This window comes from Typopeltis vanoorti, chromosome 2 (assembly GCF_054136105.1).
Source record: "Typopeltis vanoorti isolate ZY-2024b chromosome 2, IOZ_Tvanoo_1.0, whole genome shotgun sequence".
In the NCBI taxonomy this organism is placed as follows: Eukaryota; Metazoa; Arthropoda; class Arachnida; order Uropygi; family Thelyphonidae; genus Typopeltis; species Typopeltis vanoorti.
Genome location: NC_143550.1, coordinates 121,823,405 through 121,844,355, shown reverse-complemented (window position 1 = coordinate 121,844,355; position 20,951 = coordinate 121,823,405). Strand labels below are relative to the sequence as shown.

Below are 20,951 nucleotides of genomic sequence, written 5' to 3'. Positions count from 1 at the left end.
TAATACTCACATTCAGTTTTATTTCCCTTTTTATATATGAGTACTATGAGAACTCTACTCCAGTCATCTGGAATTCATTCCTCTGTCCAGGCCTTCTGAACTATGCAGTGCAGCCACTGTAAAACTTTTATATCTCCATACTTGAACATTTCTGGTCGAATATCATCTACTCCCACTGCCTTTCCACATTTCAGGCTTTTGATAGCTTTATCTATTTCAAGTATGGATATATATTCCTGACTGCATGTCTGTTGAATTTTTTTTACTATTGTGCTGTCATCACTGCTTGTTTCATTTAGCAATTTTTCGAAGTAATTACTCCATACATCAAGAATATCTTTTTCACCAGTTTTCATGTCACCTTTATTATCTCAAATTCCTTTTACAGCACTCTTTCCTCCATTTCTGAGCTTCTTCAACAACCTCCAGAATATCTTGCCCCACCCTCTTGATATTTATTTTCTATGTTCTTACCAAGGTCTTCTCATGACTTTTGTTTAGCTAGTTTTATACAGTTTTTAACTTTCTTACATTTGTTTCTGTATTCTCTAAGAGCGCAAGCTGATTTATTTGCACCAGTTCGAAAACATCACTATCAACAATAACATAGTCAATGAGACTTTTCTTATTCCTTGCCTCTTCTCTCCATGTAAAAATTGTGCACATTTTTATGTTGGAACATTGTGTTAGTAATATACAGTTCATGTCCTGAGCAGAAATCCAACAGGTATATGCCATTATTATTATTAGCTGTGCTCTTTTCTGCAAATTTTCCCAAAACATTTTTGTATGTCTGACAGTCATTTCCTACTCTGCTATTTAGATCCCCAACGAGGACCAACTTTTCCTTTTTCATTGTGTCAGTTGCTTTCTTTAAAGCCTCAAAAAATTCCTCCATTTCTACCTTAATCGAACCTTCTGTGGGATCATAGGCACAAATAAGTCTCATTGTCCAGTTCCCCATTCTGATATTTGCCCACATCACTGTACTTTAAATTGCCTGCCATTTAAGAATGTGTTGAATACCATGGCTACTCCTTCTTTTCCTTGATTGTCATTGCCTGAATATAACATTTTGTATTTATTGCTCAGAAAGATCTCACCAGTTTTGGTCTTTTTTGTTTCAGTCAACCCTGTTTTATCAATCTGGTACTTATCCATTTCCTCAGCCAACTCAATTTCTTTGCTATTCAGGCTTCTTATGTCGATAGTACCAATCTTTAACTCTGGTGATGTTGAGTTGGGGTGTGTTTTCAGATTTGTTTCAGTAGCTGACTTTTTGCTGTTAGCCTGGTTCCCTGACAAAAACAATGGGGACATTGTTTAATCGTGGTGACGCCCCATCCGGCATGAAATTCTGTCATGTTCTATCATCGTTTTATATTTTGGTTTAAGCCAATAAGAATACAATTTGGTTGGCTAAATTCCAAATTGCCAGCCCATCCTTGTTCGTTCATTATCCACGTAGATACCTAATAGGGTGCACCACGAGAAGGTGAGGATTGGACTTTAGGTCAGAAGTCCTGGTCGGTTCTCTGCATTCCTTTAAAGGCTATGTGGAGGTGTCCTCTCTGTTATACAGCTTTGAACGTTAAACACCCCATTGCAATTATATGTATAAGGAAAATATTTTATTGCTATATATTTTCTATGGAGACATTGAAAGATGGTATGAAAATGTTCATTTCCAGCTGAAAATTTCTAGCCTGAGTAGTGAAGTGAATAGGATCTATACTTTACTATCAAAAAAAGTTCTGAAAACTATGAAACTTGCAGAGCATTAAATATCATTGTTCCCAGTGATATTTAAAAAATATTACTTATAAAAATAGTTATTAATAGTTATAAATATAGTTAAAAATAGTTATTAATAATAAAATAATAGAACAGATAAATACTTTCAGTTATCTTGGATGTGAAATAAAAAGACATAAAATTAAAAACTTCAAAATTTTTACAGATTATAGGCCTAATAAATAAAACACTCAACCCAAATATAGTACGAAAAGAAACATGCTTGAAAATATACAATACTTTAGCAGTGCCCACATTATTATATGGCAGTGAAATTTGGACAATAAACAAACAAAATAAACAAAGAATAAAACCAAGTGAAATGAGATTTATGAGAACTGCATAATACACATTATTAGATGAAAAAAGGAACGAAGACATTTTAAAAGAACTTAAAACAAAATCAATAGATGAAAAAGTAAACAATTATAAACAAAAATAGATTGAACATGTAAACTGAATGGCCAACACCTGACGTCCAAAACAAATACTAAAATATAAGCCAATTGGAAAAAGAAGGCAGGTTAGACCTCAAAAAAGGATAATGAGACCGGAACAGACCAATATGGTCTATACCCGTAATTAGTGTTATGATGATGACTTATAAAAAGATTTGTAATATTTTTATTTTTGTCTGATATTTCAAATATGGCTTAGTCATTTTCCAATCTCATATCACACATTTGAACTAAATGAATATTGAGCTACAAATTGTGCCATTGTTATTAGATAGGGTGGATGTTCCAACAATTCATGGTGCTGATCCTTTAATTTTCCCATTGCCAAAACACCTTTGTGGGAAGGTGCATTGTCCTGATGAAAGATGATTTTTTTCTTCTGCAAACCGAGTCTTTTCTCACGAATTTTTTTGTCTAGTCTAGTTAAAAGATCGGAATAATACTCTCCGGTTATTGTTTTACCCTTTTCAAGATAATTAACAAACAAAATTCCTTTAGCATCCCAAAACACCAATGCCATGACCTTTTACTGCTGATGGAACCAACTTTGTCTTCTTGGATGCTGAACAACCAGCTTCTGTCCACTGTTTTGACTGCTGTTTGGATTCTGGTGTGTAATGGTGAATCCAGTCTCATCCATATTAATAAATTGACACACAAAATCAGTTTTATTCTTGTTAAAATGCTCCAAGCACTCTTCAGAGATTTTCATGCGAGTGTATTTTTGATGTGCTGTGAGCAAGCATGGCATCTATCTTGCGCAAAGCTTTTTTCATTGCAATTCTTCATGCAAAATATATCCTACACGTTCTTTTGATATGCCTATAGTCTCAGCAATTTCATGCACTTTGACTCACCAGTCATCCAATACCATATCGTGCACTTGATCAATGATTTCTGGTGTTGTTACACTTTTTGGACGTCCTTCATGTGGATCATCTTCAAGGCTGGTACGGCCATGTTTAAACTTGGCAGCCCATTTCTTAATTGTTGAAAACGAAGGAGAAGAGTGCCTATAAACTTTTATGAACTTTGAATGAATTTCATTAAACCTTCTTTTACAAAGAATTTTATAACTGCACGATACTGAATTTTATCCATTTCAAGGGATACAGACAACAATTTTGCTTCAGACAGCTGTATAAAACAAACTACTTGATAGAATGACTTGCAATTTCACATGGATGCTTATGACAGATGTACCAACTTAGAAAAAAAATTCTTGCCGATAGTATTGCCTGTCGTGGCGATGGTGGTCTGAAAAGTTCTCAGGAGGCTGAGAACTTTCCAGACCACCCTCGTATATCAGGGTGAAAAGTGTGACTTTATCAGATAAAGGTTTCAATTAGCAGTACATTTGTGAATAGTGAGGTGATATCAAAACTTACCATTATGTCTGAACTTTTTAAGGTATGGTTTTCTAAAATACTTTTTTAGGTGCACAGAATTTTTGACTAAGGAAGGAGAATTGTTTGTGTGAGTGGACATTAGCTTAACTAAATGTCTAGCCAGCTTGTATGTGGGACTATTTATACTATCCACAATAGGGCATAAGGGTGTACCTTGTTTGTGAATAATTGGTGCTCCATATATCCTGGTTGTTTTAACATGGAGGAGCTTGAGTTTGTTTACTGTTTCTTTAGGCCAGGAAGTGACTTTTTTTCAGTAATTTACGCACCTTATTCTTTTGTGAGTTGGTGAGATCTCGATCTATAATTTTGTATATGTTGACTGATCTTGTAGAAGTGTGTTCATTTTGTTTTCATATTCTGTTGTATCCATCACCACAGTTGCATTCCCTTTATCTGCTTTGGTTATGATAATGTGGTTATTATTATGTAGCTCTTTTAGAGTCATGATTTCCTTATGTGGGATATTATCTTTGGGAAGCTTAAAAAGGATTAGGATGTTGGCCACATCCAAACGTATGTTATTGGCTATTGCTGGATGCAGGTCATGTATTCCCTGTTCAACAGACGGCATGCAAGGAGGCTGTTCCTAAAACAGGTAAATGGGATGAAAAATGAGAAATAACATTTAGTTGGTATGTTTGGAGCTGGACAGTAAAAAATATAGCTATATTCTCATTTTTATCTTTTACCAATGTGTGAGCACATAAAGTAACTTTCAGATAGGTGACATGTATATGGAGACAAATGACTTAGTATCAAATCGCATTATTCCATTTCACACTTTCATAGTGTAATGCATAGTACACTTTCTTTTGGAGTTACTGTGGTATCCTGTCAAGGATACCACAGTAACTCCAAATTTATTCCTAAGTCTTGAAAGGAAGTCTGTTGTGCTACTGGTATATATGGTTTTACCATAGGTTGCAAGACCTATGGTACATCACCATGTGTGAGTAAGAAGAAAGAAGGAATCTGATTGTTTCTTAAACAGCTGAAGGTTGTATTTTTAAGGAAAGATATTGCAAGGAGGCTATTCCTAAAACAGGTAAATGGGATGAAAAATGAGAAAAAGCATGTAGTTTGTATGTTTGGAGCTGGACAGTAAATGGATCTTGACTGGCAAATGCTCTTGTCATTACAGTCTTGGAAGAATGAGGAGAATGATGGGAACCAGTTCTACAGCACTGTTTATGAATTTACCTGTAGAAGAGACATTGGGGGAGGGGGGATGGGAATCTATGAGAGAATGACTGCAGTGAATCTATGAGGAATGGGGTGATATCAATTGATCAGATCACCCTCTTCTATATGGCCACGGCCAAATTGTGGCTTGTGAGCCGCATGTAGCTCTTAAGTTTTATTGCGACTCAACTAACAAATAAAAAATATTTATAATTTTTCTTAATTTTCTATTGTTTTTAATTTAATTTTTCAATTAACTACATTGCTGTTCGGCAATGTAGTTATATTTATATTACCTTGTCAGAAAATTTAAAAAGATACATTAAAAGAAACAAAAGAATCAACTGACATTACAGACCAACCACAATTAGCAATTTTTATTCGTTTTGTTCTTGAGGACGGAGTGACGCAAGAAGAATTATTAGATTTAATAGCATTACAAGATAGTACTCATGGCATTGATATTAAGGAAGCTTTTGATGTTGCCCTTAAAAATGTTCCAAAAAGTAAATTTGTGGCTCTTAACAATTAACAAAAAGTAAATTTGTGGCTCTTAGCAATTTCTGGTAGGTAACTATAGCTCTTGCTGCCAAAACTCTGGCCACCCCTGCTATATAGCATCAAGCAGTTATAGAAAGTATATATAGCTAACTTATAAAATATCATTATGACTAGGCTGATTCTATGTTGAAACTGGTCTAGGTAGTGACATGCCATAATTCTTGGGATTTAGCCGACCAAATTGTATTCTTATTGGTTAAACCAAAATAAAAAATGATGGTACAACATGACAAAATTTCATGCCGGCTGGGGCGTTGCCCGGTTAAACAAAGCCCCCGTTGTTTTCGCCAGGGAACCAGGGCGAACAGCGAAAAGTCAGCTACTGGAACAAATCTGAAAACAAACCCCAACTCAACATCACCAGAGTTAAAGATCGGTACTATCAACGTAAGAAGCCTGAATGGCAAAGAAATGGAGCTAGCTGAGGAATTAGATAAGTACCAGATCGATATAATAGGGGTGACTGAAACAAAAAAGACCAAAACTGGTGAGATCTTTCTGAGCAATCAATACAAAATGATATATTCAGGCAATGACAATCAAGGAAAAGAAGGAGTAGCCATAGTATTCAACACAAAATATGAGGCTAATCTTCTTGAATGGCAGTCAGTCTCAAGTAGAGTAATGTGGGCAAATATGAGAATGGGGAACTGGACAATGAGACTTATTTGTGCCTATGGTCCCACAGAAGGTTCTACTAAGGTAGAAGTGGAGGAATTTTTTGAGGCTTTAGAAAAAGCAACTGACACAATGAAAAAGGAAAAGTTGGTCCTTGTTGGGGATCTAAATAGCAGAGTAGGAAATGATTGTCAGACATACAAAAATATTTTGGAAAAATTTTGAGAAAAGAGCAAAGCTAATAATAATGGCAAATATCTGTTGGATTTCTGCTCAGGACATGGACTGGTTATTACTAACACCATGTTCCAACATAAAAATGTGCACAAATTCACATGGAGAGAAGAGGCTAGGAATAAGAAAAGTCTCATTGACTATGTTATTGTTGATATTGATGTTTTCTCCCTGGTGCAGGACACCAGAGTGTACAGAGGATTTGAAATTGGAAGTGATCACTATTTAGTCTTGAGCAGGATAAAATTGAATTTCATATTGAAAAGAATAACATGTAAGAAAGTTTTAAAGCGAATAAAAGTTGAGCAGTTCTCAGATGTGAACTGTAGACTAAAATACAGAAATATTATTGAAAAGAAAATGAAAGAGTTTGAGAACAGGAATCAAACCTTGGTGATTCAGTGGCAAACTCTGAAGGAAACATTGATTGATTCTGCCAGAGAGGCATGTGGTGAGGTTGTGTGCAAGGATAAAAAAATCAGAACTCCCTGGTGGACACAGGAAGTTAAAGAGGCAGTGAAGGAAAAGAAGAAAGCATATCAAAAGTTCCTGGCAAATAAGTCAGCTTTTACTCTTATAGAATACAGAGACAAATGTAAGAAAGCTAAACAGTGTGTAAAACTAGCTAAACAAAAGTCATGGGAGGACTTTGGCAAGAATATAGAAAATAAATATCAAGAAGGTGGCAAAATATTCTGGAGGTTGTTGAAGAAGCTTAGGAATGGAAGACAGAGTGCTGTAAAAGGAATTAGAGATGATAAAGGTGAAATGAAAACAGGAGAAAAAGATATCCTTGAAGTATGGAGTAATTACTTTGAATAACTGCTAAATGAAACAAGCAGTGATGACAAAAAACAGTGATGATAAAAAACACTGACCAGGCATGCAGTCAGGAATACATACTTGAAGTAGAAAAAGCCATCAAAGGCTTGAAATGTGGAAAGGCAGCAGGAGTAGATGATATTCGACCAGAAATGCTGAAGTATGGTGGTATAAGAGTCTTACAGTGGCTGCACTGCATAGTTCAGAAAGCCTGGACAGAGGGACGAATTCCCGATGATTGGAGTAGAGCTCTCATAGTACCCATATATAAAAAGGGAAATAAAACTGCATGTGAGAATTACAGAGGTATTTCCCTACTGAGTGTTCCTGGCAAGATCTATGCAAGTATACTTGAGAAACGGTTGAGAAGAATTGTGGAAGAAAAGCTCGGTGAAGAACAAGCTGGATTCAGGCCAAATAGAGGCTGTCAGGATCAGATCTTCACTTTACGACAAATAGTCTAGAAAGCATGGGAATATAACAAAAATCTGTATTTAAGTTTTGTCGATTTGGAAAAGGCATATGACAAGGTGCCAAGAGAGAAGCTATTCAATACGCTGCAGTTATATGGTGTCAATGGGGCATTATATCAAGCAATACTTAGTCTTTATTTGAGTTGTGAGTCAGCAGTTAGAATTGAAGGAAGTACAGGAAGATGGTTTAATGTTAAATCTGGTGTGAGACAAGGATGTACATTATCCCCTCTGTTATTCATTATCTATATGGATCACATTATGAAGGAATGTGGTATTAAACCTGATATCAAAATTGGAGATGTTAATGTCAGCTCTTTGCTTTATGCGGATGATGTTATACTTCTAAATAAATCCGCTACAAGTCTGCAAGATTCTCTGACTAAATTGAATAGCTGTTGTAGTTGATATGGTATGAAGGTCAGCAATAAAAAGACAAAGTCAATGAAAATAGGCAGAATCATTGAAAATGTCAACTGTGTTGTGAATGGAGAACCTGTGGAACAAGTAAAACATTTCAGCTACTTAGGCACAATTTTTACTGAAGATGGTAAACTAAATATAGAAATAGACAACAGAATCAGCAAAGCTGGTATCGTGGGAAGTCAATTGAATAAATTCATATGGAATAAGAAAGAAATTAGTCGGAACACTAAATTAGCTGTATACAAGACTGTGTTCAAACCAATTTTAACTTATGGATCTGAGAGCTGGGTCAGAAGTAAAACACTTGACCAAAGACTAGAGACCGCAGATATGAGAGTCCTGAGAAAGATTAGAGGCGTGAACAGATGGCATCAATGGCAATATCATATTAAAAATGAGGATATTAGGAAAGAACTTGACATTGTCAGCATCCAGGAACGCGTTAGCAGAGCTAATCTCAGATGGTATGGTCACTTAAATAGAATGGGAGAGGAAAGATTAGCAAAACAAGTGTTCTCTGCCAGGTTGGCAGGAAAACGACCCAGAGGAAGACCAAGATATAGGTGGATTGATACGGTACAAAGTGCCTTAGACGATAGAAATATAAGATCTGATAATGTTGGAGTCTTGACAAGTAACAGACTGATTTGGAGGAAAATTGTAGATAGGAAGTTAGTAATGCTGTAATTTTTTCATGTAGTACTATCATATCCTGTACACCCCTTGAGGGTACATGGCAGGAATTTGATGATGATGATACATGCCTTAGAAGGGAGCATGTGCATTATGGAATACTGAGTAACCTTATGTGAATTTATCTATTCCACACACAACTCTAATCATGAAGATATTTTGCCTGCATACTTTTTTGTCTGCTTATACATGAGTTAAATAAGGATTTCTGCCTCAAAAAAAAAAATCTTGCTACAATTTAATCATCTCTTGTTGGCGAGATATGAAGAAAATTTTACTCCTGTGTATGTTGTAAAACAATAAAGCAGATGAATTTAGATTGCATACAAGTTTTGAGTTCTTGTTCAGAAATTTCATTTATTAATGAGAATCAATGAAATTTAAAAATTTCATTGAACTTCACTGTATTTTCATAGGCAGTTGAAGAGCACTGTGTTGCAGCATAGCATCCTTGTTTTGGAAATTCTGCGTTTCTAAAACAAGGTAAGTAATGAATTAAGTAAAAATTTACAGTTTGCATGATTATATTAGAGCAAGTCAAAGCTAAAATACAGCTAAAAAAATAGTTTTCAGGATTTTTTAGATATTATGTTGAAGAACTTTGATGTGAAGAAGACTGTTGCACACCAAGATCCTAAATTTTCAAACTGCAGTATTGCAAACTGATAATTATTCTAAAGTGCTTAATTATCAAAGGGAATAAAGTGATTTTTAATTATTTCTTTTGTTCCCATTACTTCAAACATAAGCTGAAGAAGATGTTTTGACTCCTAATTATATATGTTGATATATCTGTTTTGGGAGCAAATGGAATTGTAAGTTTGGTAGCTGGTGTATTGTAATGTAACAGCAGAGGAAGAGGAGGCTGAATTGTGGCAGACACCTGATCTGTGAGATCCCTATTTAGATTATCCCAATCTAAATAAGAATGATAGATCTTATTATTATGATCCATCATTCATATGCAGACGGGATAATTGATGATCTTGCGAGTATCTGTTAACTTTCTACCTTATCATAATTTAGTACAGTATAAAAACTGCACTAAAAAAAAACGGCAAGGAGAAGTAGATTTTTTCTTCTTTTTTTTTCCCCCCCATTATGGAAAGTTATGGGTGGTAAATGGGATGCATTTTCTGACATTTATAATATAAATGTCAGGCATATGAGTGTGTTTAGGGTTCAATGTCATGTGTTTCTCGTTGAGTGAGATCTCTTTTGATAAATCTGACTCCATGAATGTTGCTATACTGTATTATACTTGTATTATACTGTCATACTATTAAAGTAATAAAATAATATTTTACTTGTTGCTCAATTTATTTACTTTGTAAAATAGTAGAGCACGTTATTGCTGTTACTACAAAAATAATTAAATTAAAGTTTAGACCAAGGGAAAAAAAAAAGAAAGAAACTTAACCTTTTTTTTTTTTTTTTTTTTTTTTTAATATTATGCCTTTTGTAGGATATGTATGCTAATCCTTTGGCTTGGGTAAATACCACAGTATTTGATTTTAAAAATATACTTAAAATGGGATCGGTTACACTACATATGTGGACCTACTCACAAGATCCTCCTTCAGATGATATGCTGAATCCATTAGGACCTGTGGTTTTTAATCCTGGTATGGAACAAGCCACAACTTTAACCATTACTTTTGATAGGTATCACAAAGATTTTCCAGTAACATATCCAAGCTTTGAGAAAGTAAGTATATAAACTTTGAAATAAGAATTATTATCTATTGAAGATGATTATTGTAGTTTATTAATCTTTTATGAATTACATCATAAGTGAACTTCTGGAATTGTTATGCAAATATTATTTTCTCCAATGTTTTATACTCCTGCAGTTTGAAAATTAGATCTGTCTTCAAGTATCAAGTTCTGTTGTGACTCCTGATGAATCATACCAGAATCTAATACATGATGCTACATCTCAGGTGTCAGGGGATTCTCATGTTTTGATGGAACCTCAGATATAGTAACTGAGAGTGAAACATGTTAGATACAGTATATGACTTGACTGAAAATTCAGACAAATATTTTACTAAAACTGACAGTGCATAGCATGGAACAAACAGGCAATTCCGATTGAGATGAAATGCAAGGCAAATACAACAATCAATTAAACTATAACAGCAAGTACAGTGCAGTGCACAAGAAGGAGCATGATAAATAGGACCAGCAGAACTTTACTGAAAATTCAGACAGATATTTTAACATAGCATGGAACAAACAGGCAATTCCAAGAGAGATGGAATGCAAGGCAAATACAACAATCAATTAAACTATAACAGCAAGTACAGTGCACAAGAAGAAGGATCATGACAAATAGGACCAGCAGAAACAACTAAAACCAGCTATTCCTTTTTCTGACATAAAAAAAAAAAAGGAAAACCTTGGTGGAGATGTTAAGAGCAGTAGCATAGGAAATAAATACTAGACACACAGAACTGTTTTGAGAAGATTTGGAGAAAAGAGCAGAGCCAATATTAGTGGTAAGTACCTGCTGGATTTTTCTTCAGGACATAGGCTAGTTATTACTAATACTTTGTTCTGGCATAATGAAGTGTGCAAATTCACATAACAAGAAGACAACAAAAATAAGAAAAGTCTCATTTCATTGATTGTGATATTGTTGATAGTGATATCCTCACACTAGTTCAGGATGCAAGTATGGGAAATATGAAACAGAAAGTAATTACCATTTAGTTTTGAGAAGGATAACATTGAATATAAGTTGAATTGAATATAACATTGACTGTAAGTGAGCAAGAGGTGTTTGGGGAGTTGAGTAAACTAGATGTAAATAAGGCTGTAGGACTTGATAATATATCACCATGTATTCTGAAGGAATGTGCCAGAGAGTTGACACCTGCCTTGACATAATTTTTTAATGAGCCTTACACTTGGTCAAGTTCCTAAAGAGTGGAAAGAGGGCAAGATTGTGCCACTTCATAAAGGAGGTGATCGAACTCAAGCATCAAACTATAGGCCTATCTCTGTGTCAAGTGTTGTGGTTAAGTTGTTGGAGAAGCTTGTGAGAACTAGGATCCAGAGTTGGGTTGACAACAATGGTATAATCCTTGGACAGCATGGATTTGCTAAAGGGAGGTCATGTTTTAGTAATCTACTTACTTATTACAATAAAGTGACTGCTTCCTTGGACAGAGGAGAAGGATACACAGTAACATACTTGGATTTCGCAAAGGCTTTTGATAGAGTACCTCACGATAAGTTAACAGTCAAACTAGAGTAGATGGGGTTGGATATTAGATTAGTGCATTGGATTGGAGACTGGATATCTGATAGGCATAAAAAAGTTGTGTATGGGGGTGCGATATCCAGGAAAAGGAGTCACTAGTGGAGTGCCTCAGGGGTCTGTTTTAGAGTCATTACTATTTAACTTGTATATTAATGATATTGGCGAAGATTTGGATGGAGATATTCAGTTGTTTGCAGATGATGCAAAGTTGGGACGAACCATAAAGAGTAGAGAAGATGTTGTGGCCTTGCAAGAAGACTTGAATAAATTGAGTGATTGGGCAAGCAAATGGGGATGTGAGTTCAATGTTGCAAAATGTAAGGTTGTAAAATTTGGAAAACAAAGATGTGATGCAGAATTTATACTTGTTGAGAATATATTGTTGGAGGTAGAGGAAATAAGAGATCTGGGGGTGATAGTGGATAAGGATCTAAAATTTAGGTGACACATCACCAAAATTGTGAAGACAACACAAAGACTTCTGGGAATGATGCGGAGGACACACTGACGTGTAGAAGTAGGGCTTTGATTAGGCCACACATGGACTATTGTGCCCAGATTTGGTCACTGGGTTTTCAGAAAGATTGAAGAGATGTTGGAAAGGGTACAAAGGCGACTGACTAAGGTAGTTTCTGACCTCTGGAATGTTGAGTATGAGGAAAGATTGAGAAGGTGTAAATTGCAGAGTCTGGTGGAGAGAAGGAAGAGGGGAGATATGATAGAGACCTACAAGTTGGTAAGGGGTTGTTATAAGATCAATGGTGGAGAAGTTCTACAGAGAATAGTGGGAGATCAGGGGAGAACCAGAGGTCAGCTTTGCCTGCTTGCAGGAGAAAAAACCCCAGATAAACTGGGGAGAAAAACCCTGCTGTCTATGCCCAAGACTGATTAACTTGGCTATGTCTGAGAAAGATGCTTAAGCTCCTCGTGTCAGTGACAGGAATCGAACCTAGGACACTCCTTTCCCAGGCATATGGCTGTGAAGCACGGACTGCATAATTCATATAAATTATACCACATACGAAGTGGTATCAAAAAGTTTCAAAGTCTAGCTCTGTTTACGAGAAATTACTTTATCTACGTTTACGCACTATCACACCTTCAAAATAGTCCCCTTGCATAGCAATACAGTTTTTCCAGGACACATCCCACTTCTGGAATGTGTCCTGGAAGTCTTCTTTTAGAAGCGTGTCAAGCACCTGTGATTCCTGCTGGATCTCCGCAGTGGTGTCAAAATGGCGATCTTTGAGCTGGATCTTCATCTTCGGGAAGAGGGCAAAGTTCGCAGGAGCCAAATCTGGCGAGTAGGATGGGTCAGAAGTGAGATCATGTTGTTTCTGGCGAGAAACTCACATGTGAGGAGAGCTCGGTGACAGGGTGCATTGTCGTCGTGGAGCATCCCTTTTTTCGCACGCCACAGATCCTGTCGCTTTCGCCGAATGTTCTCCCTCAGATGCCTTAAAACCTGGCAATAGAACTCACCATTGATGATCTGGTCCCTGGGGATGAATTCTCGATGCACAATGCCATGAATGTCGAAAAAGATGACAAGCATGCACTTGGTCGAACTGCAGACCTGCCTTGCCTTTTTCGGTCGTGGAGATGATCTGCTCTTCCACTGTGAAGACTGTTGCGTCGTCTCAGGGTCACACCCGCACACCCAAGTTTCGTCACTGATAATGATCCTCAACATGAAGGGCAGGTTATCCACGGCACGCTGGCAGACTTCGACGCGGTGTTCCTTCTGCTCCTGGGTCAGCAGTCTGGAGACGAACTTGGCAGCAACATGGCACATGTTCAAATCATACATGAGGATTGTCTGGACTGTTCTGTATGACACAATGGAAGCAATGTTGTGGAGTGTTCTTCGACAATCCTCATGCACAAGTTACCAAATGGTTTCGACATTTTTGGGGGTTGAGCTCGTTGAAGGTCTTCCTGATCTCTCGTCATCTTCCAGTGATGTTCTTCCGCTCTTGAAGAACATCACATCGAACGAATCATTGCAGCATTGCTGTAAACTTGCTGAATCATTTCAAACATCTCTGTGGCAGATTTGCCCAGTCTCACACAGAATTTCACGTTCGCTCTTTGTTCTAACTTGCTGTCCATGATGAAATCACAGACGTGGTAATGCACGTGGTCAGAATAGCACCAGTTGCACAGCTCCTGATGTACACAGGATCATGTCTTTTGGCACACTGACTAATGAAGGTCAGTGCTCCCTGTGACTGTGCGTGCAGCCTTGTGCTGCCATCTGTTGACGTGTTACAAAACTAGTCTCGAAACATTTTGATACCACCTTGTAATTGTAGTGACAAGATGGTTTGATGTTAAATCAATATGAGGTTTGATGTTAAATCAAAGGTATACACTATGTTCACTGTTATTTGTCATCTCTTTGGATCATATTTTGAAGGAAAGTGGCATTATGCCTGTCATCTAAATTGGAAATAATCAAATCACTCTTTACTTTATGCAGATGATGTTATCCTCAACAGTCCCTTAACTAAACTGAGTAACAGCTTTCATGAATTTGGTATGAAAATGGTCTGGGAATACTGAAAATATCCTGAATAGGGAATCTATAGATCAAATAGATGTTTTCAGCTTAGGGTTTTGAGTATTAAAATTCTGCTTTTTAAGCACTTCAAATATCATAAAATATTACAGACCTATCACACATGTGCAGACCTCTGTTATTACTTGAACCTAATCCATAACTTGGATTAGGTTCAAATAATATTTCTTATATTACTTGAACATAATATAATTTCTAATATTTCTGTTATTGCTTGAACCTAAAAAACCTAATCCACAGACCCTTACTTACCACACTCTTACACAATTTCCAGGGTTGAACCTTGTTCTCACCCTCCTACTTATGTATCGAAAAATTTCTTTTGTGTCAATCTTATAAAATCCTTTCATAAACTTATTTTATTTAGCATATGGGGGAGGGAATACAATTCAGTTAACAAGTTGATGCACTGGCTGGGAGTAAATGCAAGTTCCTGATGCCTCCAGGGAAGGCGTATATGGGACAGTCATCAGTGATGTGATGCTTAGTCTTCACACACACACACACACACACACACACACACACACACACACACACACACACACACACACACACACACACACACACACACACACACACACACACACACACACAAGGGTGACTTCTCCATCAGTCCTGGGGACCATCATCTGGTAATTCCAAGCCATATGGGGAGATCTGGAGGTGAAGAGATATCTTTATGTATAAGAAGATTCATGTTATTTCTGATTTTCTTTATTTCTTTGATCATAGTTATCTTCAGATCATAAGGTACCAGAGATGGTTCTCATTGTTATGTTAGTGTGTCCACAAGAATCATGTGGTGACTTCAGCTCCAAACTGGTGAACAATATTTTGCAACAGGGAAGACTGGAGCCAATGCTGCTGTTCTAAGACTCAAGGCATTACAACCCTAGTTGTGCCTCAGCTTGTTTATAATGTTGTTCTTAGCAGATATCTTTAACTTAGTGTTTCTAAATGTTTTCAGTAAGTTAGACTACAGTCAGTTGTGACACCAAGTTAACAAAGGTTTACTTTCATGGGTTAGAGTCCTGTTGCGGAGTTTATTTTCAGTTTTTTAAGAGCCTCATAGTTATTTAGGTTGAAAGCAGAAACAACAGTTTTGCTGGGATTATGAGATAGTCCCCAGCTTTCAAAGTAAATTTATAGTGAGCTCAGTGTTTCCTCAAGGTCTTGGATGTCGATAGCTGTGTCATCAGCATAAATAAACTTTTGACTAACTGTTGGAGGGTTGATTAAAGCAGGAACGATCCTTGTGGCAATCCATCCTATTGGATAAATGTTCTACTTTTTTTTTTTTTTTTTTGTGAATTCAAATGAACCTTTATTTTCCTACTGGAGAGCATTTGTTTTAGTAATTTTAGAGTTTTTTGCAGATGATTATTTTAGTTGCTTTATACAGTAAATTTTTTCTCCTTACGGTGTCATAAGCTGATGTTAGGTCTATGAAGGCAGTACTTGTTTTTAAAGCCGTTTGGTATCCAGCATTTATCTGTGTTGTTGAGAGCTAGGACCAGGCCTAAACCCAGCCTGTTCACTCATTAAAAAGGCTTCTATTTTTGGAGAAATTTTAGAGAAGATAATCCTTTCAAAAAGTTTGTAAGGCATGTAGAGTAATACAACTGGGTGGTAGTTATTAGAATCATCAGTTGACTTATTGAGTTTTGGTAGGACTATTATCTATGATTCATGCTAAAGTTTTGGAAGCCATTCATTTTTTATTGTGGGGAAGAAATTAGATAGCCATGATTATGCTGTTGGGCCAAGCCGAGTAAGAAAGTCTAGAAGAATGCCATCAATGCCAGGAGCTTGGTTATCATGTCCCCAATTTTAGTTAGTTTGAGTGTTGCATCAATTTCATCTATGGTTACTGGATTAGAGTTTGCTATAGATGTAGGACATCATAAGAAAACTTTTTTATAAAGACAATGGATCTCTTTTTGAGGTGCTAATAACTTCTCTATCTTTACTTGTCATTGTATTCTTCTATATTCAAGTGATCCTCTAACCTGTTTTTCCAGCTTTTTAAATGTTTTCTGAACTTCAAATCTCTATCCACCATCACTCCCAGATCACTAGCCTGATCAGTTTTTTGTAATCCAGTACCATCAGTACTCATCCATGGAGGCCAGAGACACAAATTAACTATTTTACACACAAAACTTATCATACCTCTTCTTAAACTCATTCACAGTCAGGGAAATCGCAACTAATTCTGGCAATTCATTCCACTCATTCACCACTCGCCATGCAAAATATCTGGTCCGCACACTCTTGCTAACCACACTCTTACACAACTTCCATGACTGTCCACTAGTTCTTTGACTATTTGACATACAGTGAAAAATTTCCTTTGCATCAGTTTTATAAATCCCCTTTAATATCTTAAAAGTTTTTATCATGTCCCCTCTTTTCCACGTATCAACTAAACTTTGTAACCCACACAACTTCAACCTGTCCTCTTAGGGCGCATTCCACAGACCTGCCACCAGCATGGTCACTCATCTCTGAATCTTCTCTACCACTTCCTGGTCCCTAAGAAACTGAGGTGATCAAATCTGCACACAGTAGTCAAGATGCAACCAAATCATTATCTTATAAAAAAGAGATAAATAACTTCTCTATGTTTACTTGTTAGCATGTTTTTCAACATCTAAGTAATCCTTTGAGCCATTTTACCAACATTTTGCAACATGGCCTACGAACTTCAAATCTGTCCACCATTATCCCAAACTGTCTAGCCTCATCAATTTCCTTCAATCCAGCACCATAAATATGATACACTGTATGCAACCCTTTCAACCCAAAGTGAATAAACTTATATTTTGCAACATTAAATTGACAATAATTCTCCTTTGCCAACAATGCGAATTTACTTAAATCAACTCTGTCTACTATTGCTCTCCCAATTTTGCATCATCAGCAAACAACTGAATATCGCCTCTTAAATTTTCCTTATATCATTGATACACAAATTAAAGAGTAGTGGCCCTAGTAGAGAACCCTGAGTTACTCCATTAATTACTCTCATTCTCCTAGATTCTACTCCACCATATACAGCTCTCTGGTGTCTATCTTTGAGCCACTCCAGTATCCATGTTACTTAATATCCATTCCATTTGCTCCAAGTTTTGTAATAGTTTTCCATGTGGTATTCTGTCATATGCCTTGGCAAAGTCAAGCAGTACCATGGTGTAGCCATTATCTTTATCCAGTAATGATGAATGCTGTCACTTTATTTTAAAATGTGAATAAGTTACTAAGACACAGGGGCGGCTCATGCATCGGAACTGCAGCATCCCCAATTTTTCTCAATATATAAATATATTTATTAATTTATTTATATTTGCTTGTAATATTTAATTTTATCATCAACAATCCTATACAATTCTCTTATTTTGTATAAAAAATAATAAAAATCCATCTTGTAGCACTTAGGAGGGCGAAGGATGCCTGCAGCACTGTGTTTACCTCAGTGCTGCTAGCATCTTTATACATGCTCAAGCATATGCATGTCATAGTGAGATGTGAGCTATTAGCGTAATGCGGCACTGTCTGCCACACAGTTACACTGTTGTTTATATGCAGTTTGCGCTAGTAGTAGAATGTTCATAGCTGCTAAATTATTTAATAAGGATAAATTAGCTAATTTTAAGTATAAATTGCCTACAGAAGAAATAAAATTGACCACCGAAGCCATATCCCATGACCAACAAAGAAAAACTTGAAACTGAACTTCGAGTATTCTACAGTAGACCTGACGTGCATGATTATTGTAAATTAATTGACTTGTTAAAATTTATTGCAGAAAATAATTTAGATTATGTTCTTAGTGAAATTACTGTATTCATAAAAATTCTCTTGACAATTCCTGTGACTACATCAGAGCCTGAATGCTTTTTTTCAGCATTAAAGAGAATAAAAACATTTCTGAGGAGCACTATGAATCAGGATAGGTTAAATGCACTTGCGATAATTTCAACAGAGAAAAAATTCAACAGTGACACAAACATTAAGTAAAAAGTTATTGACCTTTTCACTCGAAACAAAACAAGAAGTTTTGTTTCAAGCGAAACAAAAATTCATGTTTAATTTTTTTTTTAATTTTTACCATAATTTTGATATTTTATCCAAACACATATACACTGTACTTACAGTGTGTATGTATATTTCAAAAGTTGCAGCACCCCCATGATTTGAAGCCACGAGCTGCCACTGCTAAGACAGGACCTATCCTTTACAAAGCCATGCTTTCCACTATAGAGTGTCCTATCCCTGTCTACCCATTGTTGGATTTTACCTTTAACCAACTTTAACGATCACTCCTGATATATTAATATATCCATCTGTAGTTTGCTACCTCTGTCTTGGAGCTGCCTTTATGCAATGGAACTATCTTACCCTCTTTTCACTCCCCTGGAACCCTGTCCAAGCTGAGACTTAGATGGAACAACTTCATCAGAGACAATGCCATTTTTCTTGCAGATCATGCAGTACATGGGCTGACATGCCATCCGATCGCACTTCTGTGTTCTCATTCATATTTTTCAATGTGCAGAACACCTCATCTTCATTTACCTCAATTTTAATATGTGTCTCTGTCACATCAGCAACTGCAATATCTCCACTTGGTTGATACACCTTTGCAAAATGATCACTAAACAAATCAGCTATTTCATTTACCTCACCTTCCTATCATGAGATTTTTTTAATGTCATCCTACCATAGTCATTGTTCCTCGTTCTTGCTATGTAATGAAAAAATTCTTTTCGGTTTACTTTGGCTTAATTGGCTAATTTTCTCTCATAATTTGATTCGGTCTTTCTTAACAAACTAGTCATCCATCTTGCTTGCACATTATACTGCTCATGAGTATGCTAATCACCTCTTTCTTTATATTTTATTATTATTATTATTTATTATTATTGTTTTTTCAGGCTACTCCAGAGAGTCCTTAGACTCATCGAGGGAGGCTGTAAACATCATGTCCACACAACTATACGACATTCTCACAGTATCTATCATACCTTGCCTTGAACTCGCTCACTGTCATAGTACCCACAACAGACTCTGGCAGCTTATTCAACTCATTTACCACTCTAAAAGTAAAGGACCCAGCTCTAACACCACTGCTAACCACACTCTTGCCCAGCTTCCATAGGTGTCCCCTAGTTCTCCCACCACCAGTCCTGATCTCAAAAATATCCTCTGAATTAATCTTATAGAATCCTTTTAGCAATTTGAATGTCTCAATCATATCTCCCCTTTTCTGCCTATCAACCAGTTTCTGCAACCCACAAATCTTCAACCTGTTCTCATATGGTTCATTCCATAGACCTGCTATCATCTTAGTCACTCGCCTCTGGATCCTCTCCATCAAGAAGGAACCAAGGTGACCAAATCTGGGCACAGTAGTCAAGATTAGGTCTTATCAAGGCTCGGTACAGAGGTACAATAACTTGCTTATCTCTGCTTGGTAAGGTATTTTTCAACAACCAAGTGAGTTGATTAGCTGATTTAGCTACTTTCTCAATGTGCCCCCTAAACTTCATCTCCCTATCCACCAACACTCCCAAGTCCCTGGCCTCATCAATCTCTTGGAGTAAGTTCCACCAATGTGGTATACTGCTGCTAATCTTTTCACCCCAAAATGCATAACCTTACATTTTGTCACATTAAATTGACATCCATTCTCCTTAGCCCAGAACTCCAATCTATCTAAGTCATCCTGCAAGACTTTGACATCTTCTGCATTCACTATCGCCCTCCACAACTTTGCATCAGCAGCGAACAAATGAACTGTTCCACTTAGATCCTTCCCTATATCGTTAATGAACAGATTAAACAGCAGTGGTCTAAGAACAGAACCCTGCTGCACCCCACTAGTCACAGGCCGTCTTTTGGACTCCACTCCTGAATAAACTACTCTTTGATATCTCTCCATCAACCACCCACCTATCCATTCCCATATGTTGTAGTTTACGGATTAGAATTCCATGTGGTATCCTGTCAAACGCCTTTGCCAGGTCCAGCAGTATCACTGTAAACCCATTTCCCTTATCCAGTTCAGCCGTCACCTTGTTATAAAACTTGAGCAAGTTACTCAGGCATGATCTACCCTTTACAAAGCCATGCTGTCCCCTGTACAGTATCTCATTTTCATCAATCCATTCCTGTATTTTTCTCTTGACTACTTTCTCCAAGACCTTGACAACAACTCCTGATATGCTGATCGGTCGGTAATTTGCAACCATAGTCTTGGATCCTCCTTTATGCAGTGAAACTATTTTCTCCTCTTTCCAATCCTTCGGGACTAAACCAGACCCGAGACTCAGATTAAACAACATGGTCAAGGGCACTGATAATTCCTTAGCCGCTTCACTCAAGACCCGTGCCGGTATACCATCCAATCCCACAGATGTATTCACA

The 20,951-nt window shown here is 36.8% G+C and overlaps 1 protein-coding gene across 1 annotated transcript in view; it reads left to right on the top strand.

Moving 5' to 3' along the window:
* The window catches only part of Pi3K92E (phosphatidylinositol 3-kinase 92E), a 381,915-nt gene that overhangs the window by 161,506 nt on the left and 199,458 nt on the right, over positions 1-20,951 (top strand). Inside the window, exon 9 of the mRNA XM_090402293.1 lies at positions 10,139-10,381. Within this exon, the coding sequence (XP_090258419.1) occupies positions 10,139-10,381 (243 nt within the window). The remainder of the gene's footprint in view (positions 1-10,138; positions 10,382-20,951) is intronic.